Source organism: Rhinatrema bivittatum, chromosome 1 (assembly GCF_901001135.1).
Source record: "Rhinatrema bivittatum chromosome 1, aRhiBiv1.1, whole genome shotgun sequence".
Lineage (NCBI taxonomy): Eukaryota > Metazoa > Chordata > Amphibia > Gymnophiona > Rhinatrematidae > Rhinatrema > Rhinatrema bivittatum.
This window is the reverse complement of record NC_042615.1, coordinates 331,752,507-331,769,993: the sequence shown is the minus strand read 5'-3', so window position 1 is coordinate 331,769,993 and position 17,487 is coordinate 331,752,507. Positions and strand designations below refer to the sequence as shown.

Genomic DNA, 17,487 nt, shown 5'->3' with positions numbered 1-17,487 from the left:
CATCTTAAAACCAAAAATGAACTGGGGCCAAGTCCTGTCATGGAGGCCTGAATCTAGGCCAAAGCTCAATGCTGTTGCTATCCTGTCATGAAAGCCAGGGCTCAGTCCAAGGCTGGGTCCTGTTGCTGAGGACCAGGCCTAAGGCTGAGGCCTGGTCCAAGAATAGGTCCCATTGCAAAAACCTAGGCCTGATGCCAGGGCCTGGTCTGAAGCCGAATCCTGATGCTGAAGCCCTGGTCTAGATCCAGGTACAGGCTCAGGCTCAAGGCCAGGTCCCATCGCCAAGGTCTAGTCTTGATGCTGGAGCACAGTCCAAGGCTGACTTCCATTGCAGAGGCCCAGGCCTAGGCCTAGGCCTGAACCGGGACTTGTGACATCTTCTTTCTTCTTGGATCACTGAAAAATAATGCTGTATGAAAAATGATGCCTCAGGCTGAGCCCCAGCATCAGGCCTTAGCAGAGACCTGGGTTGCCCTATACTGGGGCCTCATGCTGAGCCCCAGTATAGGGCCTAGGCCTTAGCTACAGGACCCAGACTCAGACCAGATCATGGAGTCAGACCTGAGACTGGGCCTAGACTTTATTGACGAGACCCGGCCTCAGGCCTAGGTCAAGGCCTGGGCCTAGATAATGATATCCGGCCTCAGGTCGGGACCTGGTGTTGCCCTTAGAGTTGGAACTCGGCCTCTGGCCAGACCCCGGCATCAGGCCTGGGTCTCTGCAATAGGACCTGGCCTTGTGACAGGTCCTGGCATTGGGCCTAAACCTAGGTCTGGATTGAAACCTGGGCCTCTGTGATGAGCCCCAGTGTCAGGGCTATGCCAAAGACTGAGGCTCGGTGACAGGACCTGCCCTCAGGCCAGGCCTGGCCCCAGCACTTGGCTGGGCCTGGGCTCAGGGATGGGACCAACCTCTGGCCAGGCCTCAGCATCAGGCTTAGGCCTTCATGATGGGATCTGGCCTTGGACTGAGCCCCGGTGTCAAGCCTGGAACTTGGTGGGAGGACCAGGTCCCAGCATCAGGTCTAAGCCTTAGCGACAGCATTCTGACTCGCGTTGAGCCCCGGTCGGGTTTGGGCCTTGACAAGGGGACCCAGTATTGGGACATGGACCTAGGCCTCATTTAAGGGACTAGGCTAAGTCCTGTTCCCACCAAAGATTTTTTTTTTAATGTACAAATAAAAAATATCCAAAAATATGTGAGTATTTTTTATCGGAGGCTATTTTTGTTTTGTTTCATTCAGAACGAATGAAACAACTTCAATGTCAATTCTGTTGATAAGTTACAAATAAAGCTTTTACTAAAACTAAACCTCTACCTTTTTTTTTTTTTCTGTTACTCTGGATGCCAGTTTAAGACTTTCACAATAAATTACAGCACAGAGATTGCAAAACAACCCATCTAACCATTCCTGCAACTCACTTGTCAGTATAACTTTCATTACTTGTCAATAGTAAACTATTTTCTCTTAGACTCTGAGTTAAATGTTAAGCACTTCCAGGAAGACACATGTTCCTCGAGAACACCTTAAAGCCTTTTGTTTCTTCCAGCTTCAACTGAACTCGAAACATATTCACTGTGAAAACCTCCTACATATTCCTGGATGCCACTGTCATGCATCCAAAAGAAGACTGCTTAATGATATTGTACCAGACAGCACAAAAAAATGCTTAACTACAGTGTGGGTCCTTTATGTTTGTTTCTTTTTTTTTTTTAATCCCTAAAACCAAAAGGAAGTGTGGAAGAATGTGGGCAGGTCAATGGCAAAAGAAAACTCATGACAACATCAGGCTGTGTGGCTTAAGGATTGGCTGGCTCTGTCTGAGACAGCATTTAAATTGCAGAAAGTTACAGTCATCAGGCAGCTGAAGAAAACGAGAAGAAGGAAATCCTTTCAGCATAGTTGCTCTCCGGTTGGCTGTCGCTTTTATTCAGAACAAGACTAACACCAGCGCTGTCAATCACAGTCTCCTGAGTCAGGTACAAGTTAAGATATGCCTAAGATTGGTCTTACCGTCGTATCTCTGTGCCGTGACAGCTGGGGCTTTTAAGTATTGGATGTTCGGGGCGAGGGGGGGAGGAGGAGTTAGATTCTTTTAAAATGGTTATAGAGATATAGAGATTTTGTAGTTATCATTTTTCAACTTTATATTCTATGAAATTATGAATATCTATTTTATTTTCTTTCCTAAGGTGCTTTTTCATGACATATTTTTATAGTTTTTGTTCATAGCTTCCTAGTTCATGTTGACATCCCTGCCTAATAGTTTTAAAATGTATTTGATAACTAGCAGGTCAGTGTGACTTGCTAATTTTGTTTCTTCTTTCACTTCTTTACTTTTCCATACTGCAGCACACTTTATGTAAGATTTGAATAATATAATACTTTAACTTTAGAACTATTACATGTGTTCTATCTTGGACAGTGATCAGTATCCTTCCATTCTAATGTCTTTGTAAGTACCTATTCCGAGACATTTTTTTTTTAAAGTACTTTACCAACATGGCAGCATTAAAAATCCAAACAGAATATCTTCCAGGCTTCATGTTTTGACTTGAATCTTAACTAAAACATGGTTTCGGAGGCAGACAAAACCATGAAAGCTAGTTCAAAAAAAATTCCCTTTGTTTCTTTTGCATTTAGCATTTTAGTTCTCCAGTCTCATATTGTTTGTCTCAGACTCCTAACGTTATCCTTTCCATGGCATCATCTTGATCCACTGAACCCTTATGAAGCAGCACAGCAAGTTGTCCAATATTACTTAAGGAGAAAGGCACTCTTTAAGCAGGACTAGCAGTGGATGTACACCACTTTTCATAGAGAAGTGTGAGCCTTCCCTCTGTATCTGTGTGTACCTCTCTCATCCTACTACTACTACTACTACTACTACTTAACAATTCTGTAGCACTACATGACATAATGCAGCACTGCACAAACTAGAGATGTGCATTCGTTTTTGCCGAATTGGACAATTTCAACGAAATTGTCCAATTCGGCATGGATCGGAGGACCCGAAAAACGATCAGGCTTTCCCGGAAATTTCAGGGAAAAATCATTTTTCGGGTTAGCACAGGGGGAGGGGCACATTTATTTTTTAAAAAAACCAAACACACCCCAACCCTTCAAATTTACTTAATGACAACCCCTCACCATCCTGATCCCCCCAAGACTTACTGAAAGCCCTGGTGGTCCAGCAGGGGTCCCAGGAGCAATCTCCCGCTCTTGGGCCGTCGGGCCTGCCAGGAATCAAAATGGTGCCGGTGGCCCTTTGCCCTTACCATGTGACAGGGGCTAACGGTGCCATTGGTTGGCCCCTGTCACATGGTAGGAGCAATGGACGGCCAGCGCCATCTTAGAAAATGGCGCGGGCCATCCATTGCTCCTTCCATGTGACAGGAGCCGACCAATGGCACCAGTAGCCCCTGTCACATGGTAAGGGCACAGAGCCACCGGCGCCATTTTGATTAGTGGCAGCCGACAGCCCAAGAGGGAGAGATCACTCCCGGGACCCCGCTGGACCACTAGGGCTTTTAGTAAGTCTTGGGGGGGATCAGGATGGTGGGGGGTTGTCATTAAATAAATTTGAAGGGTTGGGGTGTGGGGTTTTTTTTCCAGTTTGTTTCACCGAAAAAAAAAAAAGAACAGTTGGAAAACAAAGTCCCTTCTCTATAGAGCTTACAATCTAATAAGACAAACATATAGGACAAGAGACTTGGTCAAAAGAAAAGAAAGTTAGTCAAGACTAAAAGCAGACAATCAGGCATGAGATATAAAAGTGGTTTCAAAAAAGTGGGTCTTTAGATGGGATTTAAACATGGCAAATGAGGGAGCATGATACACCAGTTCAGGAAGACTACTCCAAGCACACGGAGCAGGCAGGTGGAAAGCCTTCCCCATTCACTTGCTCACTGATCTGCTGACAAGCATCAGAGCAGCTCAAAAAGGACAGAGCGGTCGGCAAAGACATTCCTTACCATAGCCTGCCTCTTCTTCAGAAGACCCAGCGATTGCAGGCTGGACAAGGAAATTGCATTATGTCTGTTTAGCAAGGGGCTTTTGACAAGCTTTCAAAACGTGGAGGTTAAAATGTACTAGTTTAAGATTTCTTTGTTGCTGCAATAGAGTATCAGCACTAAGCTCTGTAAGCCATAAGGCACAGCTTGGTGCACTGGGATCTTACCAGGCACACACTGGGTGTATTATGAGGAATGAGGTCAAGTCTAGTCACACACCAAGGAATTTCTTATTGTTTTTTGTAAATGCTGTTGGTTTATTTAAAAAAAAAAAAAAAAGAGAGAGAGAGAGAGAGAACTTAAAAACTTCATCTTGTTAGAAATCAGGTAGCAAGAACTCGGGATGATCACACAGTAAATCTGAGCAAATGGTCATAGGATCACCTCAACCTAATGAAGGTTCTCCATTTCTAAATGTTTTTTTAAGACTGCAATTTTTTTTTCCAAGATAGGATAAGTGGTATTCTTTTTGTTCATACTGCCTGAAGAAGAGAAAGAAAGAAGGCAAAAGAGACAGGCTGCTCACAGGCATTCTCAATCCCAATAAGAGAATTAAAAGTGTTTTCTAGCAACATAAGAGGTGATTCACCCCAGAGGATTGGGAGAGAGAGAGAACACGTGATGCTATGACATCATTGCCTAGGATGACAGCAGGCCCTAGCACTGTTGAAATAAAAACTTAAAACCCATCAGGCCTTCCCTTATCCTCCCCCACTCTGCCTAGATGACCCATCTTACGCCATCTGTGAGTTGTAAGAAAAAATGGGGCAGGTGCGATCCCCTGTTGCTCCTGTTCAGTTGGGTCCTGTTCTCAAAATGGTGCCGTCTGGCTCTGAGGCTGGCCCCATTTTATTGCAAGACCGTACAACAGACTGGCGCCAGGCGGCACAGAGCCAGATGCTGTCATTTTGAAAACAGACTCAGCAGGGCAGGAGCAACTAAGGATCACACCTGCCCCATTCCAACTTCTTGTGACCCACAGATGGGGTAAGATGGGTTCAGTCAGGGGGAGGGACAGGGGAAGGCCTGGGGGAGAGGGTGAGATTAATAATTTTTTTTCAGTGGCAGCAGTGGGAGACTAGGCTGGCACTGCCTTCAGAAATGAAAAGAAAAACCCAACAAATTTTGTTTGGTCGTTCTTTACATTTTGTTTTGAAATTCACACATAAAAAAACAGAATGTTTTCATGTGTTTTTCATGTCATTTCAAAACAATTGCGCATCCATACTATCCCATTTTGTGAAACAGATGTTTTGTAGAAGGTGGTAGGGTGCTTGTGAGAGTGAGATAAATGAAGGCAGAATCCTGTCTGTTATGGCTTGACAGCTGGGGATGCATGTGGGGGATGTAGTGATGGAGCTCTTGTGAATGAATTTCTATTGCCAAGTGCTCCTAGTCTTGTTGTCCTGGGTTGATATGTGAAAGTGGGTCATGAGTTGGACAGGCCATGACTACAATGCAGGTGTTCAAGACTGCATGGGGTATACAGAAGAAAGGTAACGCTTGGCCAAGGTCCTGTGAATGCTATTCCTTTGCGGACACATAATGAAAGATGGAGAATAAAGAATATGTAGCTGGCAAAAGCATTCTGATCCATGCTACCCTTACATGCCAGCAACTTTATACAATGTAGCTTGCTGAGACATATGTGGATTTTTTTCTTCACTTTGATCCTATGGAACCAGGACAAAAAAGTGATGCAGAGAGCATGCAAATGAAGCAGTCTGCAGACTGAAAATTTGGCATCTGTTTTTCATTTTTTTGCCTTTTGTTTGTACTGACATAGCAGGTACATGTTGAGCATGTTTTCAGTGTAATCTGTATATAGTGAACAGACATCACCAGGGTGATGCATAGGTTCATGGAATAATAAGTGGGGACCCAGATATATCATTCAGCACTCATTATCACTCAATTTGACATTATCCAGTCTCCTGCACAGTTTCTGCTAAGATTTGAATAGTCATTTTTAAAATTCATCCAACCTTCCTGACTAGCTATTTGTCATGACCTCCTTTTTGGCTTCAAATTGGTAAACTGACCCCTAAGAGAGGCACTTTTATATTGGTGCCTGATTGGAAACAGTTTTATTAATTGATTGATTGATTTATACAGCTTTTTTATACCATTATACAGAAAACGAGTTTCTATCTCCACAGTGTACATGTAAAAATATAAATAAACATAAAATAAGTAATGATTTAAAACATTTGCTTTCTGCTTTTAGCAAATTTATGCTCTAAAGCAGATTCCTATGTACAAGCATATAACATCCGAAGAGGTAGAATTCGACAAAAAGTATTAATACAATATGGGGCGGATTTTCAGAGCCCTGCTCGCGTAAATCCGCCCAAAACCGGGCGGATTTACGCGAGCAGGGCCCTGCGCGCCGGGAAGCCTATTTTACATAGGCCTCCCGGCGCGCGCAGAGCCCCGGGACTCGCGTAAGTCCCGGGGTTCTCGGAGGGGGGCGTGTCGGGGGGCGGGCCCGGTCGTCGCGGCGTTCCGGGGGCGTGTCGGCAGCGTTTTGGGGGCGGGTACGGGGGGCGTGGCTACGGCCCGGGGGCGTGGCCGCGCCCTCCGTACCCGCCCCCAGGTCGCGGCCCGGCGCGCAGCAGGCCCGCTGGCGCGCGGGGATTTACGTCTCCCTCCGGGAGGCGTAAATCCCCCGACAAAGGTAAGGGGGGGGGTGTAGACAGGGCCGGGTGCGTGGGTTAGGTAGGGGAAGGGAGGGTAAGGTGAGGGGAGGGCAAAGGAAAGTTCCCTCCGAGGCCGCTCCGATTTCGGAGCGGCCTTGGAGGGAACGGGGGGAGGCAGCGCGGCTCGGCGCGCGCAGGCTATACAAAATCGATAGCCTTGCGCGCGCCGATCCAGGATTTTAGTGGATACGCGCAGCTCCGCGCGTATCTACTAAAATCCAGCGTACTTTTGCTTGAGTCTGATGCGCAAGCAAAAGTAGGCTGATCGCGCTTCTTTTAAAATCTACCCCTGTATGAGCAATAATTTACATAAAATCAGTAAATAACAATAGCTGGTCCTGATCCTGATCTTGGTTGGTCCTAGTCAAACCCTTGTTCAGATCTGTTAGATATCCCAACCTACAAAGATTCCAGTTTCCTCCAGGACTAATAGGGGAATTAGAATTCTGTGGCATAGGCAGAGAAGAGAAGAAATGTATTTGAAACTATAACTCAAAAATAGACATGATAAAGAATAACAGCTTGGTTTTTGTTTAGAGGTTGCAGATTAGCTTGACTAGAATAATACTTTATAATTGGTCCTGCAATTGTTTTATGTATTTTTGATTGCTCATATATATGTTTATTATGTATTCTACTTATTTTTGTTTGGTTGATTGTGACTTTTGTCTGTGTTGATTTAATGTTTGAGCTCTGTTTTGTTATTTGATGTAATGATTTAAATTGTAATTTTGATTGTTGTGCATCACTTTGTATTTTATGGAAAAGTGATTCATAAATAAAAATGAAATGAATCATTCCTCCCTTCTCATTGCAAATACAATTGCTTTACAGGCCAAGCCAAAACATCAAAATGAAGATTGTACTGCTTTGCTTGTGCATCCTTGGCGTAGCCTTTGCAGTGCCAGTAAGTAATCGCGATTTGTACTATATTCAATTTCCTTAACATACAGTAAATGAACACCAAAAAAAAAGAAATCAAAATTGTTTTCTCTCTTATCCCCTATGACAGTTGCACAGGGTCGCTCGCTCTGCTTCAGACAGTAACTCAGTAGAGCAACAGCAGGTAAGTTCCATCTGCAACCTGGTTCTAGCATGCACCTCATGCGCTGGCTTGCTCACATGCTTTCTTCCACCATACAGTCCCTCTGTCCAGGTCTTTATTTAAGGGCCTAGAGAGCTTTCAGCACCTACAAGGTGCTTTTCAACTTTCTTAATTATTTTTTGCAAAAGTGTAGAGTTGTAGTGATAATTATGCACAAAAGTGAATGACAGAGATAATGTAATATTATATTGTAAATAAGAAAAGAATCTCTAGAAACATCAATTAAAAATATAAAAAGATACCTAAAGGGAATGTACAAGATTTAGATAAAAGGAAAACAAAACAGATAACATAATATGTATCTATAAATATATATCTTTATCTTTCTCTCGCTCTATCAATCACTCTCTATATCTCTAATGAACTCCTAGACATTGAGGGCCTGATTTTCAAGCACAAATCATAGTTTTCTGCATATAAATGGCTGTTATAAAAGAGACACCACTCTGTATGGTTTCCAACTTCAACTGTTCACTGGAGGCTAAGCAAGCCAGCAAGTTTCACCCTTTCAAGTGAAGGGGGGTCTCAATGGGGTCATACCAATCCGGTTACTACCAACAAGCTGGCCTCTCCAACCCACTGGAAACTCGAGGATTCCCTGCTCTCTCTCACAGGAGCATAACTGGAGGTTGAATTCAGGCAGCTTTTCCCCCATGGGCTCAGTTCACAATTCCAGGATCGGGCTGGTTCAAGACTTTGATAGTTTCAATCCACATGGCAGCTTCAGACATCCCTGCCTTTACCAAAATCTAGAGAGGCTGCACATTTCCCTCTCCTAATCCTGCTCTTCCTCTCTGTCTGCGCTGGAGTACCCACCTCCCGCTTTCTCTAACTAAATGGGAACCGCACTCTCATTCACTCTCTCTCCCCTCTCCAGCAGCTCTGGAGAATTTCTTCAAAGGAGTCAACTACACAACTATACCCCTTACTGATTCAGACACTTTCAGGTGACACCTGAAACTGAGTGGTGCACTGGGTTACACAATTCTCTGATTTATAGGCTGCAGCTAATTAAAATCTAGGGCTACACTAACAAATAAAAAGAAACTCAGACCATGTTTGCTCAAATAGAAACAGTGCATTTTTGGTTGCTATTATTTCAGTGATAGGACCGAGAGAGTTCTGAGAGAGAATAAGACACATTGAGGTCGATATTCAAAATATTTACCCCACTAAAACCAGGTTTTAGCAGGGTAAATCTTACCCTTTCAAAATATGGGGATAAAATGGCTACCTGCATAAACGTAGCCAGGTAAGAAAGGGTCGGGTATTGCTTGGGCAGGCTTTCTAAATTTAGCATGGTGGCATGATATTCTAAGATTACCTGGTTATCTTTACCTCTCTGTGGGCTTTTCAATATTGACCTTATTGTAGTGCGAACCCTACAACAAAACAAAATCCATGATCCATAATATCCACAAATCAGTGCCAAGAGCTTTGCAACAACAAAAGCTTTAAATTCAAAGCTTCCAGCGGACACTCCAAACAACTTGTCATGGGTCAAAGAATCGCAAACAGATCTTGAGTGTTCTACATGAAAATTTGAGTACATCACACCTGTCCTGAAAAAGATTATCAGCTAGGCTGATATCAACTAGACTATATGCACCGTCGGCCTAATTTAACAGGACACTGTTGCTGTAGGAAAAAACCCTGCATGCATGTTGCCCTATATTTCAGATAATAGGGAGGCTGCATTATATGTCTTTCATGTTACCTTATTTTTTTTTTAATTTTTCAGAGCTCATTGTCTGACTCTTCTGAAAGTGATGAGAGTGATGAACTGAAGGTAAAACAAACTGCTTTATGTTTATGTTTGGGTATCAGAGAGGAAGCGCAATCATAGTGCCAGGTGTACGAAAAAACATTTTTCCCATTTTGTGTCCATGAGAAAAATGCTTCGTATGTCTGGCCTTTAATACTGATGCTTTTTTGTTTGCTTTTTGCTCTTTTTATCTTCCACCCCAACCCACTGTTATTCTAAGTCCGGGTACATCGCTGGTCCTCAACCTCTGTCACAACAAGGCACATCAGTTGCAAGTCAAGTCTTATAGAGACACATTGAAATGTCATCTTTTTAGAATTTTCATATTTAAGGATTCTTTCCATGTTACACTTTACTTCCACTGAACAAAATAATTACCCTGAGGTCCCCTAAGAAGTACAAAGAGCGCCACATCTCAAGCTGGATATCCTTTTGTACATAAGCATTGCACTACTCAATAGCATTGACCCCTGTCTTCTCAGACATCCCCAGCCACAAGTGAGGACAGTGATTCCGATGATGATGATGATGATGACGACCTTACAACTACCGATGCCCCAGAAACCGAGCCTACCCCTTCCAGCAATGGAGATGACTCAGGCCGGGGAGACAGTATGGCACACGAGGTACAAGGAGCACCTAGTGATTTCTACAAAGCAGCACAGGTAAAAAGCACTGACATGAGCTACCAGGGTCATATAAACCAGAGGGCAGTATGAGTAATATGATAGGTACTTGTTTAAGATCAGAATGGAAAAATTGGGAAAAACTACATTTAACAGGGTGGGCACAATTATTACTTTGTGACAATAGAGTTCAAAAACGAGAGATTTAGAATTCTGTAACCTAGCAAAGTGAAAGTACAACCAACTAGAGCAATCAAATTTGTTGATCTCTTGCTCCCATTTGCCTACTGGATTGCCACACTCCCCTGCTGCATTCCAGCTTATCAATCCAAAGGGGAACACCCATATATTTTGTGCCATATACTATTCAGCTGAACCTGTGTGAAGTTTTCGGCACTGTCACTTCTAGTAGGGGAGGCACTGAGAGGCCTGACCTGTGTATCTAGTCCCAATAAGAATAAAATGTAGCTTTTGCAAGAAAGCGACTTTAGAGAGCAGAGGAAGAGCTGGCAATAGGAAGAAATGTTGCCTTTGAAATTCATGCATTTTCAAAGCAGTATTTGGAAGGCAAAGAGAGGATACGGCAAGTGCTAACTGAAGATACAATTTGGGGTGTGTTTCATAGTAACATTTAATTTCTTTTTGTTTAAAATAAAAATATTTGAATAGTAAGCTAACTTTTTGCCCTTCTTGGTATAGATTTGCTGAGGTAGTACAAGGTTGACATCTGCCCCCCCCCCCCCCCCCCCACCCAACACCTCTCTCATTTACCTCTGCATATTACCCAAAAACATTTTTCCTGCAAACTGACAGCATTTATCAATTTTGGTGCCAAGCATTATAAAGAAGATGCACAGTAGCAGTACATGCAAAAAAAAAAAAAAAGTTTATTAGATAATTCAGTCAGTCAAACAAAATCACTAAGAGCTAAACATTTTGTTCTGATTTCCATTTGTTAAATCCTGAGGGGATATTAAAGCTTGAAGGCTAGTGCCATTAGGAACCCATCAGATTAAATTGGGGTCCTCCTGTGATGATTCTTATCGGTACACGGCATGGGCATCACAAATCAATATGGCATGAACAGCCAAAAGAGTGAAAGAGACATGGACCATGGACATGGAGGGAACATGTCCATAAGAAAAGGAAGCATATCTGCAGAAAAAAGAAGCCCACCCCAGAGAAAAAGGAAACCAAGACAAGGAGAGGAAGGGGTCCAAGCAAAAATGAAACAGCTCTATATGTTGGTATCGTAACATCCAATGCAGAAGAATACTGTATGAGAACGATCAGGTGAAAATGATCTGTGAAAGCACAGATGGATGAGACAGCCGCCAGTCTAGAAATGCTGCATTTGTAGATAGTCTTGGATGAATATACAGCTGCCGTTAGGGTTTGTTTCTTTTGTATGTGTGGGCGGGTTCCTATACGAGTAACTTGGACATGGGGGGATTCTTTTTTCGGAAGCTTTTTCTCAAGAAAAGATGGCTGAAGGGGGCGATATCATAGAGGTCTATAAAATAGTGAGGAGGAACATGTAAACGTTAATCAGTTGTTTTCTCTTTAAAAGAGTACAAAGATTAGGGCACATACAATGAAGTTACTAGGTGATACATTTAAAACTAATAAGAGAAAATATTTTTTTACTCCAATGCTCTGGAATTCATTGCCAGAGGATGTGGTGAAAGCTATTAGTATAACTGCTTTTAAAAAAAGGTTTGGACAAGTTCCTGGAGGAAAAGTCCATAAACCATTATTAAGGAGGAGTTGCAGAAATCCAATACTTATCCCTGAGATAAGCAGCTTGGAATCTATCTACCCCTTGGGATCCTGCCAGGTACTTGTGACCTGGATTGGCCTCTGTTTGAAACAGAATACTGGGCTTGATGTACCTTTGGACTGACCCAGTATGGCAAATCCTATGTACTTATATATATATATAATGTTTTTTTAGATTGAAGGATATGAATTGAATGATTAAATCTTTTACAATATTTTTGGATTAAATACAAAGAATTCGTAGGGGTATATGTTTTATGATTATATAGCTGGATATGCACTTTTTTGCACATACATGATAATGAATTCTGATGGTGAATTTGCGACTTTTTTTGAACCAATCAAAAGTCTGTTTCAATCCTTCAAGTTTCAAAGCTAGCAAAATGTAAATTAAAGAATGTATACCCCTGCGGGGAGGGAAATTGTCAAAGGCATTTACCTGGATGGAACGGCCCAACTGAAGCCCTCAAATGCAGCCCAAAGTACCCGTAGGCTCCAATGCACGTAGATTTTTGGCCACATTTAAATGAAGTGCTCCTTTGGGGGCTATTTAGGTCACAGGAGTAACATAACGCACAAGCACAGGGGATTGTGGACTATGCATATTCTATTTTGCCTCCCATCATCCACCCCCACATACAGCAGATGCAAAGCATGTGGGGATGATTTTAGCGTGGCGTACTTGCGGGCTGCTAATTTTCAAAGTGGAACAATGAGGGTTGTTTTCCTTTGAAAATGTGCATAAAGTACATGCCTCAAAGGCATCCCTGCACTTTGCCACTGTGCAGGCTGCTTGGAAATTGGAACAAAGCCACAACTCTTCCCATGCAACCACGGGTAAACATATAAATGATTCGGTGATAATACATCACCCACGCCCTTTCTGTAGAATTTTTGGGGGGTTTCTTGAAGCTGGACTATTAGTTCTTTTGCTTCCACTGCCTGGGGTTTCTTTCATTAATTTTACTTACTACCAATGTCATTTTTTTTTTTAAGGATTTGTATATCAAATATAAACAGCAGGCATATTTTCCAGATGCACAGTATTCTAGGGTTTGTGAGTCAATGTCTTGGCTATAATTGCATCCAATGGAGTGCAGAATGTCCATTTATTAGGATGGGTATATTCTGTTTCTTCTCCACAGGAATTGTTTGATACCACAGATGAGGATACCAGCACATCAGACATGGAAAGCCAGCAGCTACCTGACGATTTGTTTGGGATCTCCCAGGCTGCCGGATCCGCGGCTAGTGACAACAGCATAAGTGACACTGACGGGCCTGACTCCAGCAGCCACCAAGACAGCGCAGTCAGTACTGAGTCAAGCAGCGAAGAAAATGCCGAGTCCCAGCCTGACACAAGCATGATAGGGGATAGCCTTTCTGACAGCAGTGCCAGCAATGAAAGTAGCCAGACCACAGGAGATTCCACGGGTGACAGCAACAAAACATCTGAGAGCCAGGAAGATCCAGTGGACCAACAAGAAGACATGTAGGGCCTGGTGTACTATACATTTTTACCATAAAAGCAAAATGAAAGAAATCCCTTGGTACATCAGGCCAATAGTATCCAATAATAAATGTTTCTTCTTAATATGTGAAAAAATAATGCTCTTCTACAGTATTTGGTCTTTATTTATGAAAGGGTCTCTTGCATTCTGCATCTGTGGTAAAAAAAAAAATGTTTAAATAATATAAAGCAAGTTGGGTATGAGAACAATAGTAGTGGACCATAATTCTGATCTGTGGCAGTAGTAGGGTTTAGTGACATCTTTAGTAACCATGACCAAAACATGCAATGTCCAGTCAGTCACAGTCTTTCCATTACAGAAATGTAAATCCGGCTGCTGCATACTTTACTATTGCATTTGATTGTTCTTGAAAATATATAGAGAAACAAAAACAAATCTAATTTTACAGACTTTGCAATGAATGTTATCTCTTAAAGACACTGTAATTTGATAGTCTGAAAATCACATTGTATATTTTGCTCCAGTTTTTGATAAATTGATTAAACCTTCCAATACTAGTTTCTCATGGCATGGTTAATGATTCTGTGGCAACATTTAAGGTCTGATAGAGGTCATTTAAAAGTAAATAGCCTGTCTGAACAGATTCAGAGGGCAACAGTGCATTTCAATAAAATGCACATTCAGACCGGGCGTCTAGTTTCAGAGGACAGCTTTCAGTCCCATGACCAAAAGATGTCAGGTGGACGCAGAGAGAGAGGGGTAGAAAATGGAATGTGCTGAGTGAATCATCTACCTCAGTAAGGGAGGAATTTCTCTCCTTGTTTCCTCCATGGCCATAGGAAATACTCCAAATTCTGGCTCAGAGTCATCATTAAGCTGGAGAAGGGCTTGGTGGTATTACTGCCCCAAGAAAATCTCTCACCCCCCTCTCTTGCCCCTCTTGCCTTTACTCAAATTGCTTTCATCCCCTCTTGCTTGCATCTCTCTAACTTTCCTCCCCCCCTTTTGCTCTCAACCCTGCCCTTACTTCTCTCCCCTGCTTGTCCCTTCAACCCCCTTATTCTTTCCCCCCCTACCCTCCCTCACCTGCCTTCACCTCTTTCCCCCTTCCTTTCTAACCCTTTGCTCTCACCTAAGCTCCCCACATGCTCCTCATCCCCTGCTTTCACCTCTTCCACGCCCTCACCTTCCTCCCTCTCTTTCATGTTCTTAACTCTCTCCCCTTTCTCTTACTCTCTTAACCTCTGCTTATCTCCCCCCCCCCCCCCCCTTTGCTGTCTCACCCTCCTCTCACCTCTGCTATAGCTGCTGGAAGCCTAAGGAAATATTGATGAGCTGTTGCTGCTTCCCCATCTCCTGCAATTGATTGACTGATTCTGCTCACCAGATCTAATCAGGGGCAGAAGGTAGGAAGCAGTGTCAGCTCAGAAATGTTTTCTTTTGGCGGGCAGCTCCCAAAGTCCTGCTGCTCTCAGCTGCAGACCCAGAGTGGAGAGAGGTCACTCTCCTTCTGGTCCCAAGTGGGAGTCGGCTCTTCTCTGCCATGTTTCTTGTGGGCAACCCCACCTGGAGCCAACTCTTCTGCAGCTTCTGCCGGCCCAAGTTTAGACCTGTGTGGGTACAATCTTCACAGATTCTTTCCAGCCACAAGGCCCAGAGTGGCTGCAGATGTCACACCAGCCTGTAAAATAGCCCTGGATTTTGTGATTCCATGAGATCACTACATACAGTGAGGTCCTCACTGAGTTTCTTCACCCATTAAGTTTGGTTTCAAACACAGACCAATTTAAACCAGCAAAAATGATCTAATCTTCAGCCTTCTAAAATGTTTCAGGAGTATCAAACTGATACAGTACAAAGTTGGGATTACTATCAATCCTGCTTTTAGCAGGACTGATCTGGTTTGGCCTCAATGGGGCCTTTGCACTAAAACGTGTGCTAAAAATGTTGATCTTGTAATGTGCCCTCTAAAACACCATTTAACAAGTGAGGCACTAGACTATAGTGTGCACAGGAAAAAATAGCCTCAGTATTGTGTACACCATTATTAGACTGAATGTTAACCTAAAACAATATGGTTCTCATCTGACTAATAAATTGCATGTGGAAGCTATGCAAAATAGCGCTCATACACTCAACTGAACATGCCATAGAAATCAATAGATAAAATCTTCACCACCAGTCACTCTTACATTTGATAAGATAAGGTCTTCCAGAGGACCTCTTACTCTTTGCTGTGAAAAGTTATATCAGTTCAAAGATAAAAGGTATAGAAGTCTTGTACAGGCACTAAGCAGCTTCCTCCTTTTGCCCATCTAAGATATCAAATCAATAATCTGATTGTCTGACTATTCATGCTGGGTTAGTTCTTTAATTCCAAATGATCACAGCAACAGGATTGTCAGGATTTCTGAATTCTGAATTGAAAAATTCCAAAGCTTCTATAACAAGGAATCTGTCTCCAAAATAACTGAAATCAACCTGCAGACTGGCAGGCGAGACACAGCAGTTATCAAGATTGAAGTATAAGAGAGTTGAACAATATAGTTAGCCTCTTCCTATGACAAACTTCTGCAGCTTTTCCCCATCTCAATGGTTTTCAGGGAGCCTCCTGAAAGCACTCCTTTGTCCTCTACATCAGTGTTTCCTAACCAGAGATCAGGGCTGTTCAGCTTGGAAAAGAGACGGTTGAGGGGGATAGGATAGAAGTCTTTAAGATTACATCTCGTTCAAGACCTAAGAGGTCTTGAACGAGTAGATGTGAATCGGTTATTTACACTTTCAGATAATAGAAGGACTAAAGGGCATTCCATGAAGTTAGCAAGTAGCACATTTAAGACTAATTGGAGAAAATTCTTTTTCACTCAACGCACAATTAAGCTCTGGAATTTGTTGCCAGAGGATGTGGTTAGTGCAGTTAGTGTAGTTGGGTTCAAAAAAGATTTGGATAAGTTCTTGGAGGAGAAGTCCATTACTGCTATTAATCAAGTTTACTTAGTGAATAGCCACTGCTATAAATTGCATCAATAGAATGGGATCTTCTTGGTGTTTGGGTACTTGCCAGGTTCTTGTGGCCTGGTTTGGCCTCTGTTGGAAACAGGATGCTGGGCCCTTGGTCTGACCCAGCATGGCAATTTCAAATGTTCTTATGTTCTTATATTCATTGTGCCTAAAGAGCTGATTAGGTGGATCATGGGAAAATCACCACTGTCTGTGATGCTTGAGTCCAAACCAGCACCTGGACTCTGCCCTCAGCACCTCACAGAAACAAGAGTCACCAGGGTGGCTGTTAAAAATGTAGGAGCTCCTTTCAAGGGATGTGCATTTGTTTAAAACTAATGCGCAAAACGTGACAAATAAGGCCAATGTGTTTCATTCAGGCATCCCCAAATTAAACAAACCTTATTTGCTGCATTCATTTTAAATGAATGCATCGGGCCTGTGCCTAGGCTCAAGGCCAGGGCCATGCCTAGGGCACAGGCCAAAGCCCAAAGCAAGGATTGTGGCTTATACCTGAGCACATCGGCTTAGGTCCAAGCTGACGCTGGGTCCTTGGCCAAGATCCCAGAAAAACTAAAAAGAACTTCAATGATCTGTTGGATATCCGACAAAGGCTGGGTCCCAAGGCCTGGGCCTTCACCAGGGATCAGGACAAGCCCCCATGTGGCTAGGCACAGAAGCTAGGTCCCGACCCAGACCCAGGCCCAATGCTGGGACCCAACTAGGAGGCCGGATCCTGACGCTAGGACCTCTATCCACAATAGGTCTCACACCAGGACCCGACTCAAAGGCCGGGTCCCGACGCCAAGGTCTCGGCCTTGGGCGGAGCCCAGACACAGGCCCGATGACAGGACAAAACCCAGCATACATCAAAATGGCACTGTCTGCTAGAGTGAATATGCCAGAGTTAATTAACTCTGGTGCAACCCCAGCAGATGGCATCAGTTGGCATAGAAGAGCTGAAGAAAAAAGAAGTAGAAGAGGATCTCTGAGGTCTGGGTTCTGGGCCTGGAACTGACCCTGGGCC

At 43.3% G+C, this 17,487-nt stretch overlaps 1 protein-coding gene across 1 annotated transcript; it reads left to right on the top strand.

Annotated features, from left to right (window-relative positions):
• Positions 1-1,814: 1,814 nt before the first annotated feature.
• On the top strand, positions 1,815-14,017 carry SPP1 (secreted phosphoprotein 1). Its single transcript, XM_029598025.1, has 6 exons — positions 1,815-1,980; positions 7,548-7,620; positions 7,726-7,779; positions 9,560-9,607; positions 10,066-10,248; positions 13,134-14,017. The coding sequence occupies exons 2-6, from the start codon at positions 7,567-7,569 to the stop codon at positions 13,482-13,484; spliced, it is 690 nt and encodes a 229-aa protein (XP_029453885.1). The 5' UTR covers positions 1,815-1,980; positions 7,548-7,566; the 3' UTR covers positions 13,485-14,017.
• Positions 14,018-17,487: the final 3,470 nt, after the last annotated feature.

Bases quoted from the DNA above. Each gene is read 5' to 3' on its own strand.
- SPP1 (XM_029598025.1), top strand. From the start codon at position 7,567: ATGAAGATTGTACTGCTTTGCTTGTGCATCCTTGGCGTAGCCTTTGCA. The intron at 7,621-7,725 runs GTAAGTAATCGC...CCCCTATGACAG, and splicing joins GCGTAGCCTTTGCAGTGCCA to TTGCACAGGGTCGCTCGCTC. The intron at 10,249-13,133 runs GTAAAAAGCACT...TCTTCTCCACAG, and splicing joins ATTTCTACAAAGCAGCACAG to GAATTGTTTGATACCACAGA.